The sequence below is a fragment of the Vigna unguiculata genome, chromosome 9 (assembly GCF_037176805.1).
Source record: "Vigna unguiculata cultivar grain cowpea cultivar isolate G323 ecotype 2 chromosome 9, ASM3717680v1, whole genome shotgun sequence".
NCBI lineage: Eukaryota > Viridiplantae > Streptophyta > Magnoliopsida > Fabales > Fabaceae > Vigna > Vigna unguiculata.
The window spans coordinates 40,062,005-40,086,065 of record NC_140800.1 but is presented as its reverse complement, the minus strand read 5'-3'; the positions used below and the strand labels follow the sequence as shown (position 1 = coordinate 40,086,065).

The following is a 24,061-nucleotide window of genomic DNA, read 5'->3' as shown; positions in this document are numbered from 1 at the left end:
AATGACAGACATTGGAAGAATATAATACCTTGGTGATAGTCTCATGGAGGAGGAAGGGGAAGAAGATGAAAGAAAAAATAAAGATAATGTGACACCACCAAATAAACAAAATTTAAAAATTGACCAACATTCTCCAATTTTAAATAGGAGAGAATGTTAACCAGTGTCCAACCAGTGACCCTACGACACTGGTTAAGCTATAATAAATAATCATTGATTTCAATATTTTTATATTGAAAACTGAAATAATTAACTCTATCAATTAATTATATTATAAATTCATATAACATATTTTAAGATAAAATTATCCTTTGAAATTTCCAAGTAATACATCTTTTACAATAAATAAGTATTTTGAAATTTCTAAAGTTTTGACCTACAAAAATATAAAAAATACATGTCCGACACTCGAAGGATCTTTTAGTGAAAACTTGTAATGTGAAGACCTGAAATATTTAAAAAAATTTCAAAATTTATAACAACAGTAAAATATAGTTATTTTATTATTTAATTCATGTTTTAATGTTTTTTAGATATTTAACACTATTTTATTTAGTTGTTCTATTAATTTAAACTTTTTATGTTTAACTATATTTTAATTTTTAGCAACATTAAACTATAATTATTTTATTATTTTGTAACTTTTTGATTGGTGTATATTAAATAAAATATTAAATACAACTGTACAATATTTATAAATATTTTTATCTCTTAAATAAAGTAAATTTGTATTAGTGATTACTAAATTATAATTAATTTAATATAAGATTGATACATATTAATTATCTTTAATCAGTGTCCACCAATTAACATAACCATTTTAAATAAAGTTAGGACTAAATTGAATAAGAAAAATTAAAATAACATATTTCCATAACATAAAATTTAAATACATTTATAAGAATTAAAAGTTATTGTTTTTCATAAAATCATTACCCACTAAATAAAACATTAATTAATTTAAGTGTGAATTTAATAAAGTTTAATGATAAAATAAAACATTAATTAATATCAATGTTTTATTAAACACTTAGTTATAAGTTACAAATAAAAGAATTAAAGAAGAAATTAATATCGCTACGTTTAAATATTAATTATTTTTTCACATAGTAAGCCGTATATCATATGTTAAAGTATGTTTTATTATTCCATCTCTAACAAATTACATTTAAAAGTAAACTTAAATTTCACATCTTGGACTTGTTCTGTATAATTTTTATATTTGTACTAAAATTTAAATTTTAACGACGTAGGAGTAAAAGTAAATTAAATGTATGAATTATTTCAACTAATACATAAGTAGTGTCATAAGTACATTAACGTTCATGAAAGGTGAGTTTGACTAATTATTAAACGCTTTGATTTCTTTTATAATTATTAATAATTATTAAAAGTAAATTAAAAACAAAAGTCATAACACTAATAGTTACTTTAGGATAAAATAAAAACATGACCGCTCTAAATAAATAATACTAAAATAATGAATGGCAGTGGAATTTTGAAGTAAAGAAAAAATAAAAAGGTAAGAGAATAGTATATTTTTTAAAAATAAATTTATCCGTGATTTATTTTTTTTAAATTGTGTGCTACACTGTAGCTATGGAAACCTTTATCAAAGGTGTCAAGATCTACACCGTCAGATTTGAAAAATGTTCAAGATTTAGCCATAGGGTTTGAAACTGAAGAGTCCGCCCCTTTATGTTTGAATATAGAGAAGGACCATTTAAACTCTCTTTTCTCTTCTTCTTCTTCCATTCTTCAATTTTGGTGGTTGACGTGCATTTGCAGATCTTACTTCGCTTTCGCTCTCGTTTGGATCTGCAAATGCGCACCGTTTCGATCACTTCCTCAGTATTCTATCCTAATTGGATTCTGAACCTCATCGCGGTGAGTAAAACCTTTAACGGTCACATTCCATTTTGTTCGCGTGTTCCATTTTCCAAATTCGAATCGTGTTTTCTTAACTTTGATTTTGTTCGACAATGAATTTCAGGTTTTGTTTTGGAGTATGAGGTTTTTAGCAACTTTGATTTGAATTGCTCTGTGTGTGCGTGTTTTAATTTTGAAATCCTATGCATGATTTTGAAACTGTAGATTAGTCTTCTTCCACTGCGATGTTGTTATTGAATTATGTAATTAAGGCAATCGGATGGTGAGGTGGATGTTGACTTGAATGATGCAAATTCAGCTCCAGAAATGGTGATATATTGTGGTTTTGTTAAGATTTGAATATCCTTTTTGGTTGAGGAAAAATGATCTGACCTTGAAATGTTTTTTCAAGATAAATTTTTACTGAGGAGGTTTATAAATCTACTTTTGGAATTTTAACTTTTGAAAAACTTTAATTTGAATTTGAATTGCCCTGTTTTATTTAATTAGATGTCAATAGTTTTCTTCGACTGTTATTTAGTACAGAACTATGTAATTGAGAGATCGATAGGGTAGAGGTTGACGCTTGTGCTTGTGATCCAAGTGGTAAATCTACGGACATGGTAATATACAGTAGTTTTTTTTTTTTTTTTTTTTTTTTGAAGATTTGAATATTGTTTCGTTAAATTGTTTGGTTTAGAGCCTTTATTTTTATTTTTCTTTTTCGCTTTTAACTTCTCCTGCCTGTGTTTGTTTGCAGAACTATGTTCATATGATTTATTAATAGAGGGAGAGACTATAATGATTTGGAGAAGCAATTGGAGAGACAATTGCAGTCCAGTGGGAGTCGGGGTAAGCTATTTTAGTTATCTAGCAACAAACTATGGAAGGTGAGAGGACGATCCCTGCTGTAGATGGGGTGACAGATGGCGTTCAGAAAATTAGAGCTCTGCACGGGTAATTCTCAAAATCAACTTTATTTCACTACGCTCAGATTAACAGCAGCGTCTGTTCTTTTAATCTAAGACATAGAACTAGCTTGATAGATGAATGTGTTACTCTTTAGCTAGCTGCAAGGCATTTCTTGTCAATGTTTATCACCTTTAGCACTTAACAATTGACATGTTTAGGCCTCGCACACTTGCTTGATTTTTTGGAATTATATTTTAACAGGGCCGAGGATTGGTATCTTCACTTTCCTAATTTTTTTATTTCCAATGTTATCTTGCTGTTTGTCCTATCATTTTCTCTTGGTTCACTTATAAGAAACCAAAGAAAAAATTATTAGCGGTAGGAAGATGGTTCTATGAAGAGATGAAGTGAGTTTTCTCTCACAATTAAATACATTTGTAGGAGGACTACTGGCCCAACCAGGCGCTCTACAAAAGGACAATGGACTCCTGAAGAGGTGGGTTTCTTAGACACTTGAGACATATTCTTTTGGAATTTCGGTAACGTTTAGTTTGTGACACAATTTCATATACTCACTTATCTTTTTATTGTCCGCTAACGTTTTTTTCTTTGCACTATAAAACCATGTAACTGGTGAAGTGAAGCATGTTAACGCCCTTCAAATAAATTTTGCATTCAAAATGTTTGTTTACTTCCAATCATAGTTATTTTTCATAATTTTATTCGCAGAAAATGGAATAATACCCGGCTCTCTTTTTGATACACATGAGCATTTAAAATTTCAGGACTGACAGTTTTTCCTTGATTTCTTATATGTAAAGTTTGATTGATAACTGTGTCCTGTACTATATCATTGGGGGATATTCATGTGTTTTGTTTTTACAGGACGAGACTTTGCGGAAGGCTGTCCAGCGTTTTAAAGGAAAGAACTGGAAAAAAATAGGTACTATTTTGGAAGCAGATCCTCTTATGTGGTGCACACTTCCAATTCTAAATAAGTAATATGAATAATCAAAAAGATATAAAGGGGGCGAAGGAATACTTTTCGTGGGACTATATGTTGGTCCCCCTCGACCAGTTTTATATTTCTAATAATGTTGTCGTACATAATTTTTTTTTTTCATAATTTTTACACCTGATAGTTTTACACGTCTTAATTTATGCAACTTATTATATGCAATTTTTTTGTTGACCTTGTTCTGATTGCCATATTTATTTGCAGCGGAGTGTTTCAAGGATAGAACTGATGTACAGTGCTTGCATAGGTGGCAGAAAGTCTTAAATCCAGAACTTGTCAAAGGGCCATGGTCTAAAGAGGTAATTTGTACTTTCCATCCTATTGCCCCAGTTGATTTTATCTGTACATGCTGGTATTTATTCTGACATTATATTATTAGATTGTACCAATTTTCTGTTTCTTGTCTAATCGGAAGTTGCTTATCCAAACTGAATGCAAACAGGAGGATGAAATCATTATTGATTTGGTGAATCGATATGGGCCCAAGAAATGGTCTACTATCGCACAGAAGTTACCTGGACGCATTGGTAAGCAATGTCGAGAAAGGTATGGCCAATTGGATTTCTATTTCTTTGCGGATACAATAATAAAATATCCTGATTGAAATTTTAATATTTCTAACAGTAATTTTGTGATTATACCTTGATAATTCAACAATTTCAATTAAGATCTCTTAGACATGTCAAAATAGGTTGGCTTAATAGATAGAATTGAAAATTTTTTAAAACCAAATAGATCTGACAGAAAATGTTATGGTTTAAGTTGGTCTGGACTATATCCCAGATTAAATGTGTTTTAAGTTATCCCAATCCATAGTTTTGTTGGTCTATTCTTGAATAATTATATTTTTTAAAATACGTGTGTGTGTGTGTGTTATAAATTATATATTAGTAATATTATATTTTTTAAAATTAATTTATTAACTCTACATAACGGTTTGTTTCGATAATGGATCAATGCAACTTTATATAAATTTTTAGATAGTCTGTCGAGTGATGTTTAAGGATTACTCAACCCTCTAGTATCTTCATCCTTGTTGCTTTGTATATACTTTGCGTTAGAGAATTTCAAGGATTTAGTTAATTTTCATTTATATGATTTGTATAATGTACAGGTGGCATAATCATCTTAATCCTACTATAAATAAGGAAGCATGGACTCAGGAAGAGGAGTTGGCTCTCATACGTGCGCATCAGATTTATGGGAACAAATGGGCAGAACTAGCGAAGTTATTACCTGGAAGGTATATCGAGTTTTTCCTTTTCTTTGAAAGAGGATTAGATTTTTTTGGGAGGGGGTGGTGCGCTGCGAGAATCCATTGTTTCTTTTTTCAGAAAAATGGGCCTTATACACAAACTTCCCTTATTGGGCCTTATAGAATAAAGTTAGGCTGTTGCTTCTTACACTCCATCAAATTTCTTCTCCACCCCATCAAAAAAGCTTCCGGAAAACTTTTTCCCTAATAGAAACTGGTGTTTTTCGAAAAAAAAAAAAGAAATTCCAGAATTGTCTATTGTGTTCTGGAAAATAGATTTCATAGGTGATAGGGTGCTGGTAGAAATGTGACAGGGTGCTGGTAGAAATAAGTCACATTTTCAGCAAAAAATAATTTTGAAAATAAAGAGATATGTAGTTCAAGTTTCGACTATCTATTTAGGTACACGTTTAACGGCCTTCACTCCATTTTTGGAGTTGTGGTTTCGTATGTAAGTTCTGGGACTGATTTCGTTGGGCTTCTTCTGACCACAACGTTCCTGGTTTTCCGTGTGCGGTTGAAGTTCATTCTTCTCCTGTTTCGATAAGCTGTAAATATTTGTAATTCGCTTGTGCTTTGTGGAAACAGGACAGACAATGCTATAAAAAACCATTGGAACAGTTCCGTAAAAAAGAAATTGGATTCTTACTTGGCATCAGGCTTGCTTACTCAGTTACAAAATGTACCACTTGCTGGAAATCCGAATCAACCTATTGCTTCTGTCTCTTCGAGGTTGCAGCAGAGTGGAGAAGATAATGGTCCTAGGGGGACTGAAGGAGAGGAAGTTTCACAGTGTAGCCAGGAGTCAGCTAATGCCGGTTACTTTTCATCAGCCAGAGAGATGAACAGTGTTGCTTTACTCACTGGAGAGGAATACAGGCCAAATGATGAGCCTAGTCAAGCATCCTGTTCAGAGCCATATTACGTGTCTCTCGACGAAGTAACTGCATCACTTCCAGACATGCCTGACCAAGAGATTTGCACTTCTCAATTCGTTGAACAGAAATATTCACACAACCCTGGAAATTCCAATAACGGGGAAGGCCAACTTGATTTAATTGACTTGACCAATATTTCCTCACTGGACTTTGGGCAGGAATCATCACAGTTCCAAAATGATTGCATGATGAATGTTCCGTTTCAGACTTCGGGGGGGTTAGGTGTCGCAACAACCATGCAACCGACATCTATGGACTCTGTTAAACCCGAACACATGTTGATGTCTGACGATGAATGTTGCAGAATCCTATTTTCAGAAGCAATAAGCGATGAATGTTTTTCTTCTGAAGATTATAATAAAGGTGTAAATATGGTTGATTTATTAGGAGGCCCCTCATTTCTTTGTCAGTCAACATTACAATCTGTCCCCTCAGTTGTTTCTTCTTCTGGAGATAGGTTGATGTATACGGCCGAAGCCAATCAGTTGGTTGGGTCAGAGGATCAGCAGTTTGTCTCCAGAACGCAGGATAGCATAATTTATGCCAGTGACTTGTCCAGTCCTCCTTGTATTCGTAGGATAGACAACACTGAAATGCAAGAGCCATCAGATGTTGTCAAAGATGATTCGAAATTGGTCCCTGTAAATAGTTTTGGCTGTGGATCAGACGCAAAGTCAACTTCATATCCAACGGACGAAAACTCAAATGTGCATACAGAACAGGACACAGGTGCTCTATGTTATGAACCTCCCCGCTTCCCAAGCTTGGACATTCCTTTCTTAAGCTGTGATCTTATACAGACAGGGGGCGATATGCAGCAAGAATTCAGTCCCCTTGGTATCCGCCAATTTATGATGTCTTCTATGAACTGTCTAACTCCTTTTAGATTATGGGACTCGCCTTCTCGGGATGATAGCCCAGATGCCTTGTTAAAAAGTGCGGCTAAAACCTTCACAAGTACACCATCTATATTAAAGAAACGAAACCGAGATCTCTTATCTCCATTGTCGGATAAAAGAATTGACAAGAAACTTGAGATTGAAATGACATCAACCTTGATAAAAAACTTTTCCCGATTGGATGTCATGTTTGATGACAATGAGACTCAGGGAGCAGATTTGATTCCTCAATCTTCAATGCCAAAAAGGGACTCTGGTACCTCTGTTGAAGATGATAAAGAGAATTGTGGACAAGCTGTTAAAGTGGAACTAGTAGGGGGAAAAAATAAGCATGCTATTTTGGACGACAAAATATCTGAAAAAGATTCAGGTGATGGTAATTCTCAGGAAAAAATTAAGCAGCAACCTGTTGCTGTTGGTTCTGCGATCGATAATGACGGTAGCGCTGCCGCGGAGATTGTAAGTATTGTTCTGTTGTAATAAACTGTTATCCAAAATTTGCAAAGGCTTATGCCATTATTTTGTTTGTCAGGTCCAACAACCGTCAGGAGTTTTGGTTGAACATGATGTGAATGACCTATTAATGTATTCACCAGATCAAGTAAAAGTTCTTAGTTTAAGTGCGAGAACTAAAAAAAATCCATGCTCAAGGATTAATTCACCATCTGTTTGGTTAAAGGAGCATGAAAGACTTTCAGTTGCCGTTACTTGTATACATTCTGTCAGTTCATCAGGCCCGGGGGAGAATTCGGGTGATCACACTGGAAATGATGGTGGTTTGGAAACATGTAGCATGTAATTTTCTTCTAACTAATTGTATCATCATTTTTTGTGTTACTGCCAACTGAGTCCATGGTCCATTAATTATTTTATTAGGGTGAGTGTGTGAGTTTTCGATCAAACTTTGATAAGGAGTGTGAGGTTTATGTTAGGATTTAAGTGAAAGAGGAGAATTTAACCCAAAAGACCAGTCCGTTAGGTAGAAGAATCTCTAAACTTGAGTACCACGTTTAATAGTTTATTGTATTCAACATTAGATTCCTACACTATAGACTCGGTGGCTTTCCTTTTCTTCTTTAGACGACTTCACTTATTGATTATGATATTCAATTTTGCATTTTAATACAGACAGTTAAGGATTGAGTACAAAAGGAGTGTCCAACCCAAAAATATTAGTCCAGTAGTGGTAGAACCTCTAGGCTTAAGTACCATATCAATTTAATCCGTTTAACCTTATATGATGATACTGTTGATTTTCTAAGTAGCCTTGAAAAGTTATCTCATTGCGCAGCACTTGGAAAATTCATTTATTTAGTTTTTATTTGCAACATTTTGATATTATGCTTTCATTTTCAAATTATTCAATGTCAATTTTCAGCGCTTTTATCTGACTGCGTCTTTGATTTCAGATTTGGTGGAACACCATTTAGGAAAAGCATCGAGTCGCCTTCAGCATGGAAATCTCCTTGGTTCATCAACACTTTTTTGTCCAGCCCCAGGATTGATACTGAAATTACCATTGAGGTACTGCTGGTTCTGTTGGATATTTATTTTTGTTTAAGTAGATATTAATTTTACCACAATAACAACAAGGAGCATTTTAATAGGATTTTGGGTACTTTATGAGCCCTGGTGACAGAAGCTATGATGCAATCGGGTTGATGAAACAGATTAATGAACAAACTGCTGCTCAGTATGCCAGTGCTCATGAGATCTTAGGAAATGAAACTCCTAAGGCGTTACCTAAAGGTAAGTCCAGAAACGATGAGGATGAAGACCGGGAAGATATCGATCCTAATAATCAGCGTGGGGACTGTTCTCAGTCGGCTTCAAGTTCCTTGGTAAAGCTTAATTTATTCCTATCCTTTCCCTTTCCCGTCAGACATAACCCTTTAGTTTTTTCTGGAAAGCTGAAACATATATTTAGAATATAGATTTCCTAATAAAGGGAAACATAGCAATTTTAGTTAAAACTATCGGAAATTTATTATGCGTTTTCACGAAACTGCATCGAAGATGATTGAATTAAAGCTTTTGGAGAGTCGACTTTTCCAGTCGCAAAAGTGACAAAAAATCTTTGTTAATTTTTTTTTTTCACAATTCAATTTTTAATAAACCACGAGCTTAAGAAGATTTGAGGCATTGGAGATTTCAGGATCCAGGAGTTTTGTCAATTTATGGCTTAAAAGGAATTTATTTGTTTGCAGGTGGAACGACGTGTGCTTGACTTTAGTGAATGTGGAACTCCGGTCAAAGGTGATAGCAGCAAATCCTCAGCTATGAGCTTCTCAAGCCCAACTTCGTATTTGTTGAAGGGCTGTAGATAAGTTGGTCGTGAACTCAAATGCCAAAGCCTCCTGTTCTTGTACCTTCATCTTCAAGTATAATTTACATATAGTTTACTATTTTTGAAATATTAATTTTTTTTATCCTGTTTATAGTGACAAGACTTGAATGCGTAATTGTAAGAAAAAAAAAATCTATTTCGGTCTGTGACGGATCATGATTCTTAGTTTGTCACATCTATATAGTAGGCAAATACACATTGATGGATGTAGACTTCTCTTCTGCAAAAATAGCTACAAATTTCTCACATTTCATAACATTCTTAGTTTATCCTCTAGCCAAATTTCCGCTGCACCCTACATTTACAAACAGCTACGGAGGGGAAGGAGCAAGGAAAGCTCAAATTCTTGCTTTAAAAAAGATTACATGTTCAAGACGTGTTGAACTAAGGTTATAGCAATCCGGAATTCAATCTTATAATAAAGATTAGCTGAAAAGAATATGATTTATGCGTGAAATATATTTGTGTATGACATGAAAAATGTTTTTTATGTCACTATATAACTTAGTGGAGGACTATTGATTTACTATCTTTATTGAGATGCTGGCTGATCAATGTTGGTTTCTTAATTAAAAACCAATTATTATGAATTTTTTTAAAAAGAATAAACTTTCCACTTAGACATTCAACTTATCCTTCTCAAATGAAAAAAATAAAAGTAAAAGTATTAGCTTATTACGACATCTGTGGAGATTACAAAGTAATTGTTCATCTTCAAGGATGTGTGCTGAATTGTGTTAGTAAGTCCAACTAATGTAATAAAAATGGAAGCATATTATACTTGGGTTAAGATTAGCTCTACACAGCATTTAAAAATTATAGTTTTGGCTCATAAAAGTACCATGTACAAAATTAAGTGAAGAAATAAAAGAAATAAATTATGACAAAATATACAAGAATTTAAGTGTCATGTAAAAAATAAAACATTCCTAAATGAAATATAATAATTGTGTAAGACTCATAAAAAAGTGAGAATATTTTAATAGTTACCGTTCCTTAATATTTCAGGTTCTGGTGTGATGTACTAAAACAAGAATGAATGAAATAATTAGATATTGCTAAGTCATTTTTTCCCTTAAAGAGCCAAATTATTATAATTTAAGATCAAGAGAATAAAAACTCAGTCCATGATCAATTATGATGATAAAATAATATCATAATACTGGTACAAATCTGATTCATGAACTTCTTATCAAAGTTTGTCATTATTAATAGTTCTATTTATAAAAATTTCCTCTCCTTTTTTTTTTATCAAAACCTCGACTGACAGAACTACCACATTTCCACAATACCAATTTAAATTGATTCCTAACCTAACGCTATGAGATTTTTACTCATGCAACATTCTTAACTTTATTATTATTTTCACTAAAAACTCAGTTTATTGTTATTTTTCACTAATCAAAACTTAGTTCCAAACGCTAGCATCTCAAATGGCATAAATATTGCCTTTAAGTCTCATATGAAAGAAGGTATCATAGTTGATGTTGACAATTATTAAATAAAAAGATGGAAGTCTGCCTGTAGGGACTACGGAGAAAGTTGAAAACTGTAGTTAGCAACACGTTTTAGGCACCGCCGGTTACAGCTGCATGGATCGCATCTGCCAGATGTGGGACTGTTTTGGAACTTAGACCGGCCATACTAATCCTCCTGCAAAATAAACAGCGTATTTCAAGTCAGATGGAATTCCGCCACAATAGACAGCCGAAGCAAATTTAGAGTTTGTATCTCCTCAACATAATTATTACAAAGTGAACTCAACTTTTCAATATATATATATATATATATATATATATATATATATATATATATATATATATATATATATATATATATTAGTGTGGATGCAAGAAAGGAAAAGTCATTCACATCGAAAGGAATTAAATTGCAAACAAATCTTCGAATGTTTTGCTATCTGGCAAATGATAATGAACCAAAAGTTAAGCAAACAGTACAACAGAATATCTATGGTACTAGAGTCTCTTGCTTTAGAGGGATCGCGGAATTTAAAAACTGTATTTGATAATGAAAAATATATTCTGGATAAGCATACGACTATACTAAAAATACCACGGAAAAGACAAAGAAACATGGATGCGCAACTTGATTATGAAAAAAGTGATCGGAATAGTATTACTTAGAATACTGGGGATATGTTTTGAATTTTCTCTTACGTTTTTTTCTTACGAGTTATTTGAAAGTTAAAATTCAAAACTTAAGTTTTAAAAGTAAAGCAGAATTTGTACAACAATTTTCATTTCTTATAATTTAAAAGAGATGACCCTGCCATATATAATAATAGTCTATAGACGTATACTAGCTTCTATGAAACGAAGCATTCAGATTCAGGTATACAGCAAGTAGAAAATATAGTCTTTTACTTTTAATTGTGTTGTTATTCGTGTGTAACATTTTTTCCTTTCTTTATATTATCTTGTGTCAAAAAGGGTTTCAAAATGCAATCCCATATTCATCTCCATGTGTATTTTACAGAAAAAAAAAAAGAAAAAAGAATACAGGGGTGTGCGTGCTTCCATATTTACAATTGAATGGACCAAAAAACACAGAAAAAGAGAATGCATATCATATTCATTTCAATTCATTTAACAGAGTCATACTAAATATCTTACCCATCAGATGTCATGTATATATGGTACTCATTAGTCATGAAGGAAACTTGTTCGGCATTCAATCCTGTGAAAGTAAACATGCCAATTTGTTTGATAATGTGACTCCAATCACCAGGTGTTCCTGCCCAGTTAAAGGAGAAATATGTATAACTGCAACATATGTTTCACATATACAGAAGACAATACAGAGTAGGGGAAGAGAATAAAGAATGAGCAAACAAGGAATAGCTTCTTGCATACTGGAGCAACAATAATGATACAGATCAACCCAAAATGACAAAACTAAAGGAATTGCAAAAGGAACTCAGTAGAGGCTGACCTCGGGAATGTAAAGCGTTGAAAGTGATCCAGGTACATTCGAAAAAGACAAAAACTAAAGGAATTGTAGAAGGAACTCTGGATAGGCTTACCTCTGGACTGTAAAGCATCAAAAAGTTGCTGGCGCATACTGATAATTCGATCAGCCATTGCTTTCAACTCGATAGTCCACTCATTGAACAAATCTCTGAGAGAGAATCAAAAATCAGTGGGAACTTTTTTAGCACAGGAAAAAATTACCTAGCAAAAGAATGTGCCTAGGATCTCCTCCTTGGAATTATTAAATATATAGACAACCAAAATATGTGATGACACCAACCATCACAATCAGTAAAATCACCATCTTAGATAACGACAATATTTACCAGAATCCTCCTTGTAAAACATATATTTGAAGAATGAACTACGTAAATACCAAAGTGGTTACACAAGCACAAAATTCATTACCATTTGACTGTCCATTTCAAGACTATCATTAAGAATAAGACAGTCAACTTTTTTTTTTTTCTCCCTATGTTCTCTTAGGAAAGCGGAAGAATCTTGGCTCATTACCCGTCCTTGAGAATGGCAGCCACAATGGATGCACCGTGAATGGGAGGACTCGAGAACATGGGCCTAATCACGAGTTTCAGCTGGCTCTCAACCCTGCTTGCAACATCAGGTGACTTGCAGACCTAGATGAGTTTTTATTATTTTAAAAAGGGGAGACTTATCAAAACACAAGAAGCTGCTAGTCATCAAAGAAAAATAAAAGTATAACTGTAGATTAAAAAATCAGCACTAAGGATACAAAGATTCACAAAGTAATCAAGTAACTAATAAGATTCAAGGAGACAAAGAGCATTCACTTGTTACTGACAAAAATTTCATAGTCTCCACTTAATGCTTCGAAGTTCTTACAATGCTTAAGGCTCCAACACGTTCTCCATAAAGACCCAGATTCTTTGCATAACTCTGTGCTAGCAGCAATTCACCCCCATCAGCAACAAACAAACGAACAGGTTGGGCATCTGCATCTAGACTGCCGCTAGCAAAACCCTTTTGAAAAAAAAATGATAGTTTAAAAATATTTTTTGATCAAAGAATAGGCATCTGAAACATAGTAAATATAAATTCCTAAATTCCTGTACATCCATGATCCATCAATGACATTTTCAAGAAAAAGGAAGCTAGCACTAAGATTTTGATTCTTTTTCAACCCATGCAAAACATCAGGATCCCATGTGATTTCTACTGGACAGATTTGAAATTTTAATATAAACGCAAAATTCTAAAACTAAGAAGCCAGAAGCAAGAAATTAGTTGCACACAAAAGAGGCTTGCCTGATAAGCACTGTCAAAGAAAGGTAACAAAGCTTTTAATCTTATTAGCTGCCTAATCTGCTCCCATTGCTCAAGGGTTGGATCAACACCAGTTGGGTTATGTGCGCATGCATGTAGCAAAATAATAGATCCAGATGGAGCAGCACCAAGATCTTCTAGAAGTCCTATAAGAACCGGAGGGTAAAATAATATTAAATAAACTTGATGAATATGAAATTGATCATGACACAATAAGTAATTCACACTTCACAGCTTGATACAGTAATTTCCAACCTTCAAAGTCAAGCCCCCGTGTTGCTGGAGCATAGTAGCGATATGTTTTGACAGACAACCCCGCTAAGTTGAAAACCTTGTGGTGATTGCCCCAGGTTGGTGTTGGCAAGTATATAGTCCGCTGAACAGACAGACAAGTGCAGTAAAAAATGTTAAAGTGACGTTAAATAAACATCAGTTAAAAAGGAGAGAAAAGTCAAGAAAAAAACACGTTACATGGTGATAGTGTTTAGCCAAAAATTCACCCCCAACTCTTAATGAACCAGTCCCAGATAAGCATTGTACAGTGGTAACCCTGTTCTCTTGAATAGCAGGGCTATACAAAAAAAAGAAGTAAGCATAAACAATTAGGTATTGAATACTGATCAGGAAAAATCTCTATAAAAAAGAAATCACTGAATTTTTTTTCTATTATTAACCTGTCAGCCCCAAAAATAAGCTTAGCACTCAATTTATTAAAATCAGCAAGCCCAACAATTGGAATATACTCCTTGTTGCGTGACCTGAAAATAATGCAGAACAGAACATTCTAAAAAGTTCCGCATAATATCACCGGAAACGAGAAGGGAGAAAGTATAGTCAGGTACTAACAAGTCATTTATGAGTTGCTGCTCAACCTTCCTCACTACATTCAAAACAAGAGGTTTTCCTTCCTGGAACAATTTAAAGTATTAGCAAGAACTCACAACTTTCCAGTAGCCAGCAAAATTATATGCACAAGGACTATATAATTGTATTTACGAATTAACGTAATCTAGTTTATCTCATTCTAAATAATGTAGTACCATTAAGAAAAAACTCTCACCTCAGTTCGGTAAGCACCAACGCCCAAGTTGAGCTTAACTGGACTTGGATCTTTGTTAAACGCAACCGTTACCTATTTTCAAACACGCAATCAGAGTAAACAAAACTAAACAAATAATAACAAAACTAGAAAAAATTTCGTATGATTAGACGCCTCAGTGTCCAATCACGTGCACTATTTCCAAAGGCAACGCAACACGGCATCGGCGAAACGTAGCGTGCGGCCTCGAAATTCACACGCAATCAAACACAATTACACAGCTCAAAATCACGCAACGAACCGATAAACTTCCGCAATAATCTAAACCTAGATTCCTTAAATAAAAACAATCTCGAATTAATCATTCAAATGATGCTGCTGTATACATGTCAAGAACACGATCTCAGGAATTAGAAGAACGAAAAGAAGAAAGTAAAAAACGCGATCTCATCTAATACGTTACATAATCGTAATTGCGATGATTTGAATAAATAAATAAATAGCGAGGCAAGAAGAAAATATTACCCCGAGGATAGGATCTTCAGGCGCACGAACGAGGTGGTTGAAGACGGAATCAGAAGCAGCGGTTGGCGAAGCGGAGATGCCATCGTTAGAAGCCATTGGTTCAAGAGCGCTAATGAAATGTCTGGCGAGAGTGTTGAGTCTGCGATCACAGGGAGAGGAATAAGAATCAGAGAGAGAGGTAGTTTTGAGAATAACCGGTGGGCGCATGCTGAATGTAAACTCTCTATTTTCTCGGGTTTTGTTGGTCCCTGTAATAAAGTGCGTGCGTGCGCGAATGAATTAAAGAAAAGTATTCCCTCCACAAATTACAAACTTGGAAATGCAACCAGAGTTTATTTCATTTCATTCACATTTTTTCTCTCACCGTTATATGATAGAAGAATGAATTTGTTTCGTCTATGCTATTCCTATTATGCAATGGTGGATGATTAAAACGTTGCCATATGTGTCGTTTACTCGGTTGGTCACACTATCGCCTTCAATTATTCAATTTTCTCGATGCAATAAAAGCGTGACATTGCATACCACCTTCTAAAAAAAGATTATTATAAACTAATTATTGAAAATAGCACCGTACAATGCGACAAAGTGTTTTGAATTTATGGTAACATAAGAATAATTGTTTAGTAGATTTTCTGTACCCTCGTCATAAGAAAAGAATGACAATGTTGGTGACACTTTACTATTAATTATAATGTCCTGAAAAAAGTTATATTAAAAAATATACTGTCGCGTTATAGTATAAACCTAAAAAATATTTAATATATTTCTTAAAAATGGAAAAAAATATTAAAAAAAACTAAACAAAAATCATCAAGAAAACATTATTTATGTTTACCTTTCCATTCTCATGTCAATGTCAATGTCAGTGTATAATGTATTGTTGTGAAATGCATACACGTATAAATTTAAGTTCAATAAAAAATTTAATTGAAATCAAGAAAATTGACAATTCAACGTTGATTGTTAAAAGTTTAATTTAAAATGTGCTGTCATACTTAAATTAGGTCAACATCAGTAACTTGTACATAGGTGTTGGTCTTCATTGATCCTTTTAATCTCCTCTTTGGACTGAGTTACCTGCTAAGCATTTTCATCAAGTCAAACATTTGGCTCCACTATATAGTTTTAAATATAGTTATTCCAATAAATAATGAACTTTTAAGTGTTACATCATATTTAGTCCTAGTAGTAAGTTGGTTCTTTTGTCTGAACAATTTTTTTTTTCTAAAATACTCCTTGTAAAATCTCTCTTGTATTTTAATCCTGCTAATATATTAAGTTTTTCTTTTTTCCCCTACAATATTAAATAATTTATTTCAATATTTATTCTTGTGTTTGGGCAAAATTCTAAGGGAGAAATTAGTTTTCTAAGTCTATCTTTTCTGATCTATCTATCTTTCTTTATTTTTCTATCAATATTCAGGTGTTTATGAGGTAGAAATAAAGTTATTATTTTCAAACTAAGAATTATATATTATTATTCTTTTAATAAACATGACTAAACAAAACATTTGATAATAAAATAAAATTCAAATAAAAGAACAGATTTTGAATATATTTAGTGCTGCAACATGTTCTTTATTTTATTTTGGTCTTCACATAACAATTTTTTTTAAAAAATTAGACGTTGTTAAAATTATCTTTATTTTAAATCTTGATATTTTGTTTTAATAATTGTACACATGTCTACGACTCTAAACTAAATCAGTTTATTACCACCAATTACTTAACCACCGCAATCATTTATCTTAATGCTTTAATTAACCGTTTCCGATAAAAAAAGTTATCAAAATTAAGTTCTTATCTTCTATTAAAAGTGAAAATTTATCTTGTCTATAAATTGAACCCAGTATCTTTTTGAAAAGAATTAATCTACTCTTAATACAAATAATTATAATCTATTATCTCAATTAATAGACTGGAAAACAATATTACATTTGCACCTTTGGATCACATTGTTTTTTTGGTCAGAAATTAACGATTAACGTTCTTAGTAGAGCTTTTGTAAGTAGGAGTGGTTCTCCACCAACACCAACAAAACATTGTGCCAACACCAACACCAACCCTCTTCCATCAACAAAACAAGCACCAAGCATTGTGCCAACACCAACACCAAGCTCTCTCACTTCTCTTCCACAAAACTCTAGAGCTGGAGTTTCTGCCACTTTTCTTTCACTTCTCGCGACTTTCTTCTTTTGCTCTTTCATTGTGTTTCATGAATTCACTTTTTTTATTTTCTTTAGGGTGACAGCAAAGTTAGCTTCACTTTATATGCTACAATTTTGTTTATTTTTTTCCTTTCTTATTTTGTCCTCTCTGATAAAAATTATTTAATTGTAGAAAATATAAAATACTTTGGAGTTGCTTCGTAAAATATATATATATATATATATATATATATATATATATATATATATATATATATATATATATTCTCATCTATCTAACTCTTTTTCTCTATCAATGTTGAGGTAATGTTTATAAGATAGAAATAAAGTTGTTCTTTTCAAACTAAGAATTAAACATTATTATTTCTTTTTCAAGTAAATATAACTAAACAAGAGTTGAAAATAAATAAAATTCAAATAAGAAAACAAGTTTTAAATATATTTAGTCACGCAACCGGTTAATTGTTTTATTTTGGTCTATCTTTATTTTAAATGATGATATTTTGTTTTAATAATTGTAATATATATGTTAATATATATTAATGTAAAGTATCTTTGTAAACTTAGTAACCCCACTCCTCCATTTTCACATTTCTCTTTCTCTCCCCCTCTTATTCTCTCTCTTATATTTTCTTTCTCTCTAGTTTTTCCTCTCCTAAAAATCTAATACCATAGTAAAATTGAAGAATTCATGAGTATTTTGAATATCAAATTTCAAAATAGAATAAATTTCTATTTGCTATATAATATCATTCTTTTCTAATTTTCGTGTTATTTTAGTGACCAATTTTAGTAGGGTGAGTTGAGAGAAATAGTCATTTTAACTTTTTGTTAAATAATGAATTTTAGTCTTGTTTGGATAACCTACTTTAAGTACTTAGTTATTGGGTATTGGACGTCGATTTTTACACTGGACGTTAATTTGGAAATACGAATCTTCTAATAAAAATGTATTTCATATGTTACTTTCTTAAAGTAATGAGAATTGTATTATGTGGATTGTGTGGTGGTTGGACAAGAAATTACATTTAAGTGAAAAAGGTTTGTTACAATTTGAATCATGGATAAAGGTGAGTTGAAACATTGTTGATTATAATATAAAATATTGGCCGAAAATGTTGTACTTTATGAATGTATTTGTGGTATAAATGGGAAAAAGTAAATAAGACTCAAGAGGTAAATGTGATGATTTCCTGATTATTAGAGGATTGTGATAGAATGTTTTGATTTATTTATGAATTGTATTAAAGTGGTTAATTCTAAAGAGAATTATCACATTATTCAGTATTAGATTATGTATTGAGTGAGAGTTCAAAAAGTGAAGTTAATCTAACTCTATTAAACTCACATACTCATTATAGAAAATAAAGTTTAAGTGATAAGAGTTGAACAAGGTTCTTATATGAGATTATAATGATTTATAAGATTAAGTTGACTTTATGAACATTTTAACTTAATATATACTCTTGAGCGTTGTATACTCTTGAGCGTTGCTTGTCTTATTGAATGGTATATTGTGATTAAATTATATATTATTTATTTTGAATGATTAAATTAGTGTATTATAGACTCATAAATTGTTAAAATTTCACTTTTTACCCTTGTTTATATTGTGTTGTGGTTTGTCTACATGTTATCATCATATCTTATGTGAACAAAATATATCATGTTATAATCATATATTATGTGTATAAAAGATGATCGACGATAAAACTAGTATTGAGGATCTAATAGTGAGTAGCTATAACTTAATATATACTTTGTATTGTATAGATATCCTAATTTTTATATACTTATAAATTTGATTGCTTAATATTATGTTCCATATTAAATAGTTTAGTATACTACACCCAATCCACGCTTATGAATGTATCGCTTCTCAGACATACCGGTTCTATTGCGTCACATCATTGTATTTATGGCATCCTTCCATGCTCGGCCTCTTTAATACGTATCCAAACACATCAATTACAACTGAAAAGAATCTCCTTTCCGGTGTAGCGATAACCCTCAAGAATTGAGATTTGCAAAAGACCACAGATTGAGAATAACAAAGCGGTTTATGATTTCGCTCGTCGGTCAAACATATTTCGCTGCTCAAGTATTCCATAATCTATACAGTATAACTTTGTCGCTGGAAGCGGAAAAACTGAACTAATAATCATGAATTAAAACGAGTAACACATCTGAAGAACTATTAACTTCTTTAGCCCTCCTTTGAAACAATAAATGGTTAAGTTACTTGGTTAAATAAAATAAAGTTTATGAGAGAAAATTTTAGAATTACATGTAGAAAGCTAACTACATCCTCCGCCTCAAAACAACACACTAACTCCTCAGGGAAAACCTCGACAACGGATATACTACGAAATTCTTTAAGAATCTAAAAGGCAGCAACTCAATCCAGCTTTATACCGTCCATCTCATTGATCACCCCTTCAAGCTGCAAATAAAACAGAACAAATTGTTCATGTTAATATATACAAGGGAAGTGTGGCAAACAGGAAAATTATGAACCACGATGCAATGTGTTTACATACCTTGACAATCTGACGCAAAAAGTAATCACCATAACGTTTCGCAGGCTTGGACTCCACAACATGAATTGTGTCCTGCACCAAATTGAAAAGATGTTCAACATTTGCAGGCACCATTTAAGATAGAAACAGGCGAACTGCCAGAGCTAAATTCCAAAAGCCTAATTTAGCTTGAGACAGAAAATCATATGAACTGTCCAATGTTTATAGCATTGGCACAAAGTCAGGGAGTCAGTTCACCACTATAGTCCCTTTACACTAGTATTATTCTTAATATACATAGAAGTTACAACATAAGAGTTAATTAAATTACAGAATAATATCTATCAGATGCAAACCAACAAAAAGACCATCAATGGTGAATCAGTACCACTGACTACGTAATGCATATAGTGGTCAAAGCTCAGACTTGAACCTTGATTTAACAAAGACTTTGAGAGCAAGTAAATGATATTATTATCGAAGAGACATGTTCTACTAAAAAGGACAAACATGACAATATGGCTCACATTCCCAAACAGCATTTGCAATAAGAATAATTTCAATTAGAAAAGGAAAATTCAAGAAAAATGCGGGCAAACTTACCTCATCGATATAGAAATCTACATCGGCATTGGATGTAATTTTCCCATCACTATCAACAGCGTGTGTCTTGTGCTTGTATGTCATCAAGATAGTCCTGCCACACAATAGAATGGAAATACACGAATAAGCTTATGCACAAAGCCTATATATTATAAACAAAATATCTTGATATTCAAGGGGGAGGATGTTAAAATAATATTTTGTATAAACCTTAAGGTAGGTTCATCGACTTCCATGTAACTCGCAAGTTTTGCAAGGGAGATTGTGGAATACACTTTCAAGAAGGTCCGGACACCTGATAATAATTGTTGCTGCTTTGCTTCATAAAGGAACAGTTTTAATTGAAGTCTATAGGCATCCTGATTATAATTTACAAGAGGCTCCTCAAAACTAGGAGCTGAAGGGGTGATGAACTTAGGGCATGCATACGAGAAGAGCTCATCATAGATAGCAAATGCCTCATCGTCATATCGCTGCATTCTAGCCATCTTTTCACCATACTTCTCCCGCAACTGAGAGTTCACAGTTTCATCAACAAGCCTGGTTTGGGGACAAAGTGAAAGACAAATTGCCAGCAAGGCATACATTTGTTCATTTTTCTTCAATATCTGCTCATATTGGGGTGATTTCTGGTGATACTGTTTTGTCTTGAAGATGTACAAGAGAATTTTGTTAAATTCTCGAATTGCTTCCACATATCTGTAAAAAAGTAATTGGTTAGGTCCAGTAATGAAATAAATAAGGGACTCCACTTGTAACAAACTTCACCAAAATAAGTTATGGGGGTTCTATTGGAATATTATTTACTAATCTGGTCTTCTGATCAGATAAAATCATGCATATTCATGGCAACCCAGAATGGATGAGTATTTTCCCATTTTAAATGATCTTTCAGATACTCAATTGTACTCGGAACTAAAAACCAAGACAAAAAGACAAAGTCCAAACGACACATGTTGTAAGATCATGAATTGAATGATTCACATTGGGTTCGGAAACCGATCATCGACATTTGTTATATGAACAAAAAACCAATATACTTACATTAAGTGATAGCAAACGAAAGTTTTAATTTAATTAATCAATTTAAATTGTATGATCCACAAATAACTAGAAAATTAAAAAATGAAATTAATAATTCAAAATAACAGAGAGATTAATGAAGTCAAACACCAACACTATCAATCTACAATAGCAAAAGAAGGCAATTCAAACGATAGGTAATGCATACATGGCAAAGGTGCCACAAATGGATTAGAATCTTTAGATGGCAAAGTCCATTCATTGTCTTTCACAAGCAAAGACAAGAGACACTCACTGTCTTTGATCACAAATGGCAAATCAACAAGCATTGTTCAAGCACCAAAACAAATCTAAAGAACATTGTCAAGCTCTCAGTTCGGGAACTCCATGTGGTTAAAGAACATAACAATATCAATAGTCACAAAACAAAAGTATTTATTACCTGCGGAGCATGAGATTGGCAAAACCATAGTGATAAATGGTGGTGATGTGACTCCCAATAACACTGGTATAAACCCCTTGCTGACTAATATCAATAGGGAGCAAGCACTTGATCCCAGTATGATAATCCCCCAGCAAGCAATGAACCCTAAGCAACCCCACCATACTAAAATACCCCAGAACCTTCAACACATTACTCCCCCCATTGTAATCATACCCATCCGTGGCAGTAAACTGCTCGAGCCCCTCCTTCTCCTGCTCCAGAATCTGAATAATGGTACTCTTCTCCACCAGCGCCTGAAGGAAGTTCAAAACCCCATACACATTCCAGGCCTGGTCGAACTGGCGCAATAGCGCGATCTCCTGTTCGGTCTTGTTCTTCATCTTGGCACGGTATTGGCAGAAGCTCTGGAACTGGTAGACGAACTCGTCGACCATGTCCCACAGCCACTGGTTGGGGAGCTGCATGTTTACGACGCCGTGGAGGACCACCTGGAAAAGGCTGCAGTAATTGTCCCAGGAATCGATGCGCTGGCGGAGCGTGGGCGTGAGGCGCGCGTAGAGGTGACGGAACCACATCTCGCGGTAGAGGAGGCAAAAAACGTGGTCGTTGTCCACGTAATGCGCCACGGCGTCCACGGAGGGCCACGGCGTGTCCTTGAAGAGCCGCTCCGACAGGGTCTGGAACGAGCTCTCGTACATCTGGTGGATCTCGTACACGTTCTTCTCGCGGATGTGACGGTACAGGTGAACCACGAACGATTTCACAGAGTCCGGAACGAAGTTCGGGTCGTACCCGAGCTCCTGCGTTTGTTGGCGCTCTTCGTAGTCCTGGTTCGCCATGCTTGGAACAGAGTTTGGGAAGGGAGACAGCTACCGCGACAGAGCTAGGTTAGGGTTTCGCACTGGCAGTGAAGGGGAAGCTGAATATGTTAACAACTTTTTTCTTTTTTTTATGAAAAACAATATTAAAAATGAATGAGTTTCTCAACATATATTAATGTTATTAAGGCCCGCGAAAAGATATTGGGCTTACCTTATCTCAACATACCCACCATCCATCGAGTCATGCCATTTCATAAGTTGGATTAAAAAAAAAAAAAAAATATATATATATATATATATATATATATATATATATATACACGTGTGTTTAAAAGTATTTTAATAGAAAAGTATATATGTTAATTAAAAAAGCAAATATTAATTCCTACATTTATATGAGAACTAAGGTAAGGAAAATTAAGAGTGAAAATATCTATCATATATCATATGACGTAAAAGATAAATAGTATTGGTACACAATTCATAATATTACAAGACTTTTTTACATCAATTTTATATATATATATATATATATATATATATATATATATATATATATATATATATATATATATATATATTGGTTATAGTTTATATGTCATAACAATGGTAGAGAAACACAAACACAAAAAATCTGTTGCATTAAAATTTTGTGTTGCTTTGAACGATTTTGAAAGGAGAAAATTAAGATCAAAATCATTAGATATCAGTTGTTATATGATGTTAACTTTTGTATATTGCTTAACTCTAATAAAATCCCTTTTATACATACTAAAAACACATGTGTTTTTTTTTATAAAAAAATTATTATTATTGTAATTATTAAAGTAAATTTAAATAATTTTTACAATTATATTGCAGGTAATGTTTATTTTTTGTAGATAATATTTTTTATTATAATAATTATTTTAGTTTAAAAATAGTTAAATTTTAGAAGCAAATGGTCAAATTTTAAAATATGGTTAAATTTAAAAAAAAAATACTTACAGGATAAAATTGATAAAATAATTAGTTTGATTTGAAAAAAATACATAAAGGATAAAAATGGAAACAAAATATGTACACCAAAAGATTTATAGTTTGTTACTTTAATTTCAAGATTTAATTGTTAAATAAATTTATTCTTAGTTATCATTATACAAAAATATATAACTGTGAATATAAAGTCAGATAGAGCAAGTTTTACATATTTTTTAATTAATTTATATAAAGTAAACTAAATATGAGAAATGCTGATATAACACTATGATCTCGTATTTTAAAAATTGTTTACCTTTCATGAGAAGTCAGCCTGCAATTGATTAACAGCTGAGCACGCCAGGCCGAATACCAGCAGGGAAAGTTGGTCTTGGATCTGAAAATAAAATTGTTGAAAGCATCTACTT

General features: G+C 32.9%; 3 protein-coding genes across 3 annotated transcripts; 1 reads left to right on the top strand and 2 right to left on the bottom strand.

The window, feature by feature from the left end:
• Positions 1-1,700: 1,700 nt before the first annotated feature.
• Positions 1,701-9,486, top strand: MYB3R-4 (myb domain protein 3r-4). Its single transcript, XM_028086620.2, has 12 exons — positions 1,701-1,887; positions 2,630-2,826; positions 3,223-3,277; positions 3,667-3,724; positions 4,004-4,098; positions 4,242-4,345; positions 4,914-5,042; positions 5,643-7,350; positions 7,424-7,686; positions 8,301-8,415; positions 8,499-8,732; positions 9,099-9,486. The coding sequence occupies exons 2-12, from the start codon at positions 2,753-2,755 to the stop codon at positions 9,216-9,218; spliced, it is 2,955 nt and encodes a 984-aa protein (XP_027942421.1). The 5' UTR covers positions 1,701-1,887; positions 2,630-2,752; the 3' UTR covers positions 9,219-9,486.
• Positions 9,487-10,665: 1,179 nt separating this feature from the next.
• On the bottom strand, positions 10,666-15,458 carry ASP3 (aspartate aminotransferase 3). The gene is made up of 12 exons (XM_028048560.2): positions 15,095-15,458; positions 14,591-14,662; positions 14,377-14,438; positions 14,205-14,288; positions 14,002-14,101; positions 13,786-13,906; positions 13,513-13,676; positions 13,090-13,227; positions 12,742-12,863; positions 12,282-12,376; positions 11,872-11,992; positions 10,666-10,891 (listed from the first exon to the last, which is right to left on the bottom strand). Exons 1-12 carry the CDS (start codon positions 15,299-15,301, stop codon positions 10,807-10,809), a joined length of 1,371 nt encoding a protein of 456 aa, XP_027904361.1. The 5' UTR covers positions 15,302-15,458; the 3' UTR covers positions 10,666-10,806.
• A 3,994-nt stretch (positions 15,459-19,452) lies between these two features.
• Positions 19,453-22,817, bottom strand: LOC114163934 (RNA polymerase I-associated factor PAF67). Its single transcript, XM_028048328.2, has 5 exons — positions 21,853-22,817; positions 20,598-21,086; positions 20,388-20,481; positions 19,806-19,877; positions 19,453-19,708 (listed from the first exon to the last, which is right to left on the bottom strand). The coding sequence occupies exons 1-5, from the start codon at positions 22,692-22,694 to the stop codon at positions 19,664-19,666; spliced, it is 1,542 nt and encodes a 513-aa protein (XP_027904129.1). The 5' UTR covers positions 22,695-22,817; the 3' UTR covers positions 19,453-19,663.
• Between the last annotated feature and the right edge of the window lie 1,244 nt (positions 22,818-24,061).

Excerpts from the sequence above, each read along its gene's own strand:
- MYB3R-4 (XM_028086620.2), top strand. The coding sequence starts at position 2,753 with ATGGAAGGTGAGAGGACGATCCCTGCTGTAGATGGGGTGACAGATGGC. Across the intron at positions 4,099-4,241 it reads AAGGGCCATGGTCTAAAGAG|GAGGATGAAATCATTATTGA; the intron begins GTAATTTGTACT and ends GAATGCAAACAG. Across the intron at positions 8,733-9,098 it reads AGTCGGCTTCAAGTTCCTTG|GTGGAACGACGTGTGCTTGA; the intron begins GTAAAGCTTAAT and ends ATTTGTTTGCAG.
- LOC114163934 (XM_028048328.2), bottom strand. The coding sequence starts at position 22,694 with ATGGCGAACCAGGACTACGAAGAGCGCCAACAAACGCAGGAGCTCGGG. Across the intron at positions 20,482-20,597 it reads GTCGATGAACCTACCTTAAG|GACTATCTTGATGACATACA; the intron begins GTTTATACAAAA and ends ATTGTGTGGCAG. Across the intron at positions 19,709-19,805 it reads TTTTGCGTCAGATTGTCAAG|CTTGAAGGGGTGATCAATGA; the intron begins GTATGTAAACAC and ends TTTTATTTGCAG.
- ASP3 (XM_028048560.2), bottom strand. The coding sequence starts at position 15,301 with ATGCGCCCACCGGTTATTCTCAAAACTACCTCTCTCTCTGATTCTTAT. Across the intron at positions 13,228-13,512 it reads TCTTTGACAGTGCTTATCAG|GGTTTTGCTAGCGGCAGTCT; the intron begins GCAAGCCTCTTT and ends TTTTTTCAAAAG. Across the intron at positions 12,377-12,741 it reads GCTGCCATTCTCAAGGACGG|AGATTTGTTCAATGAGTGGA; the intron begins GTAATGAGCCAA and ends ATTCTCTCTCAG.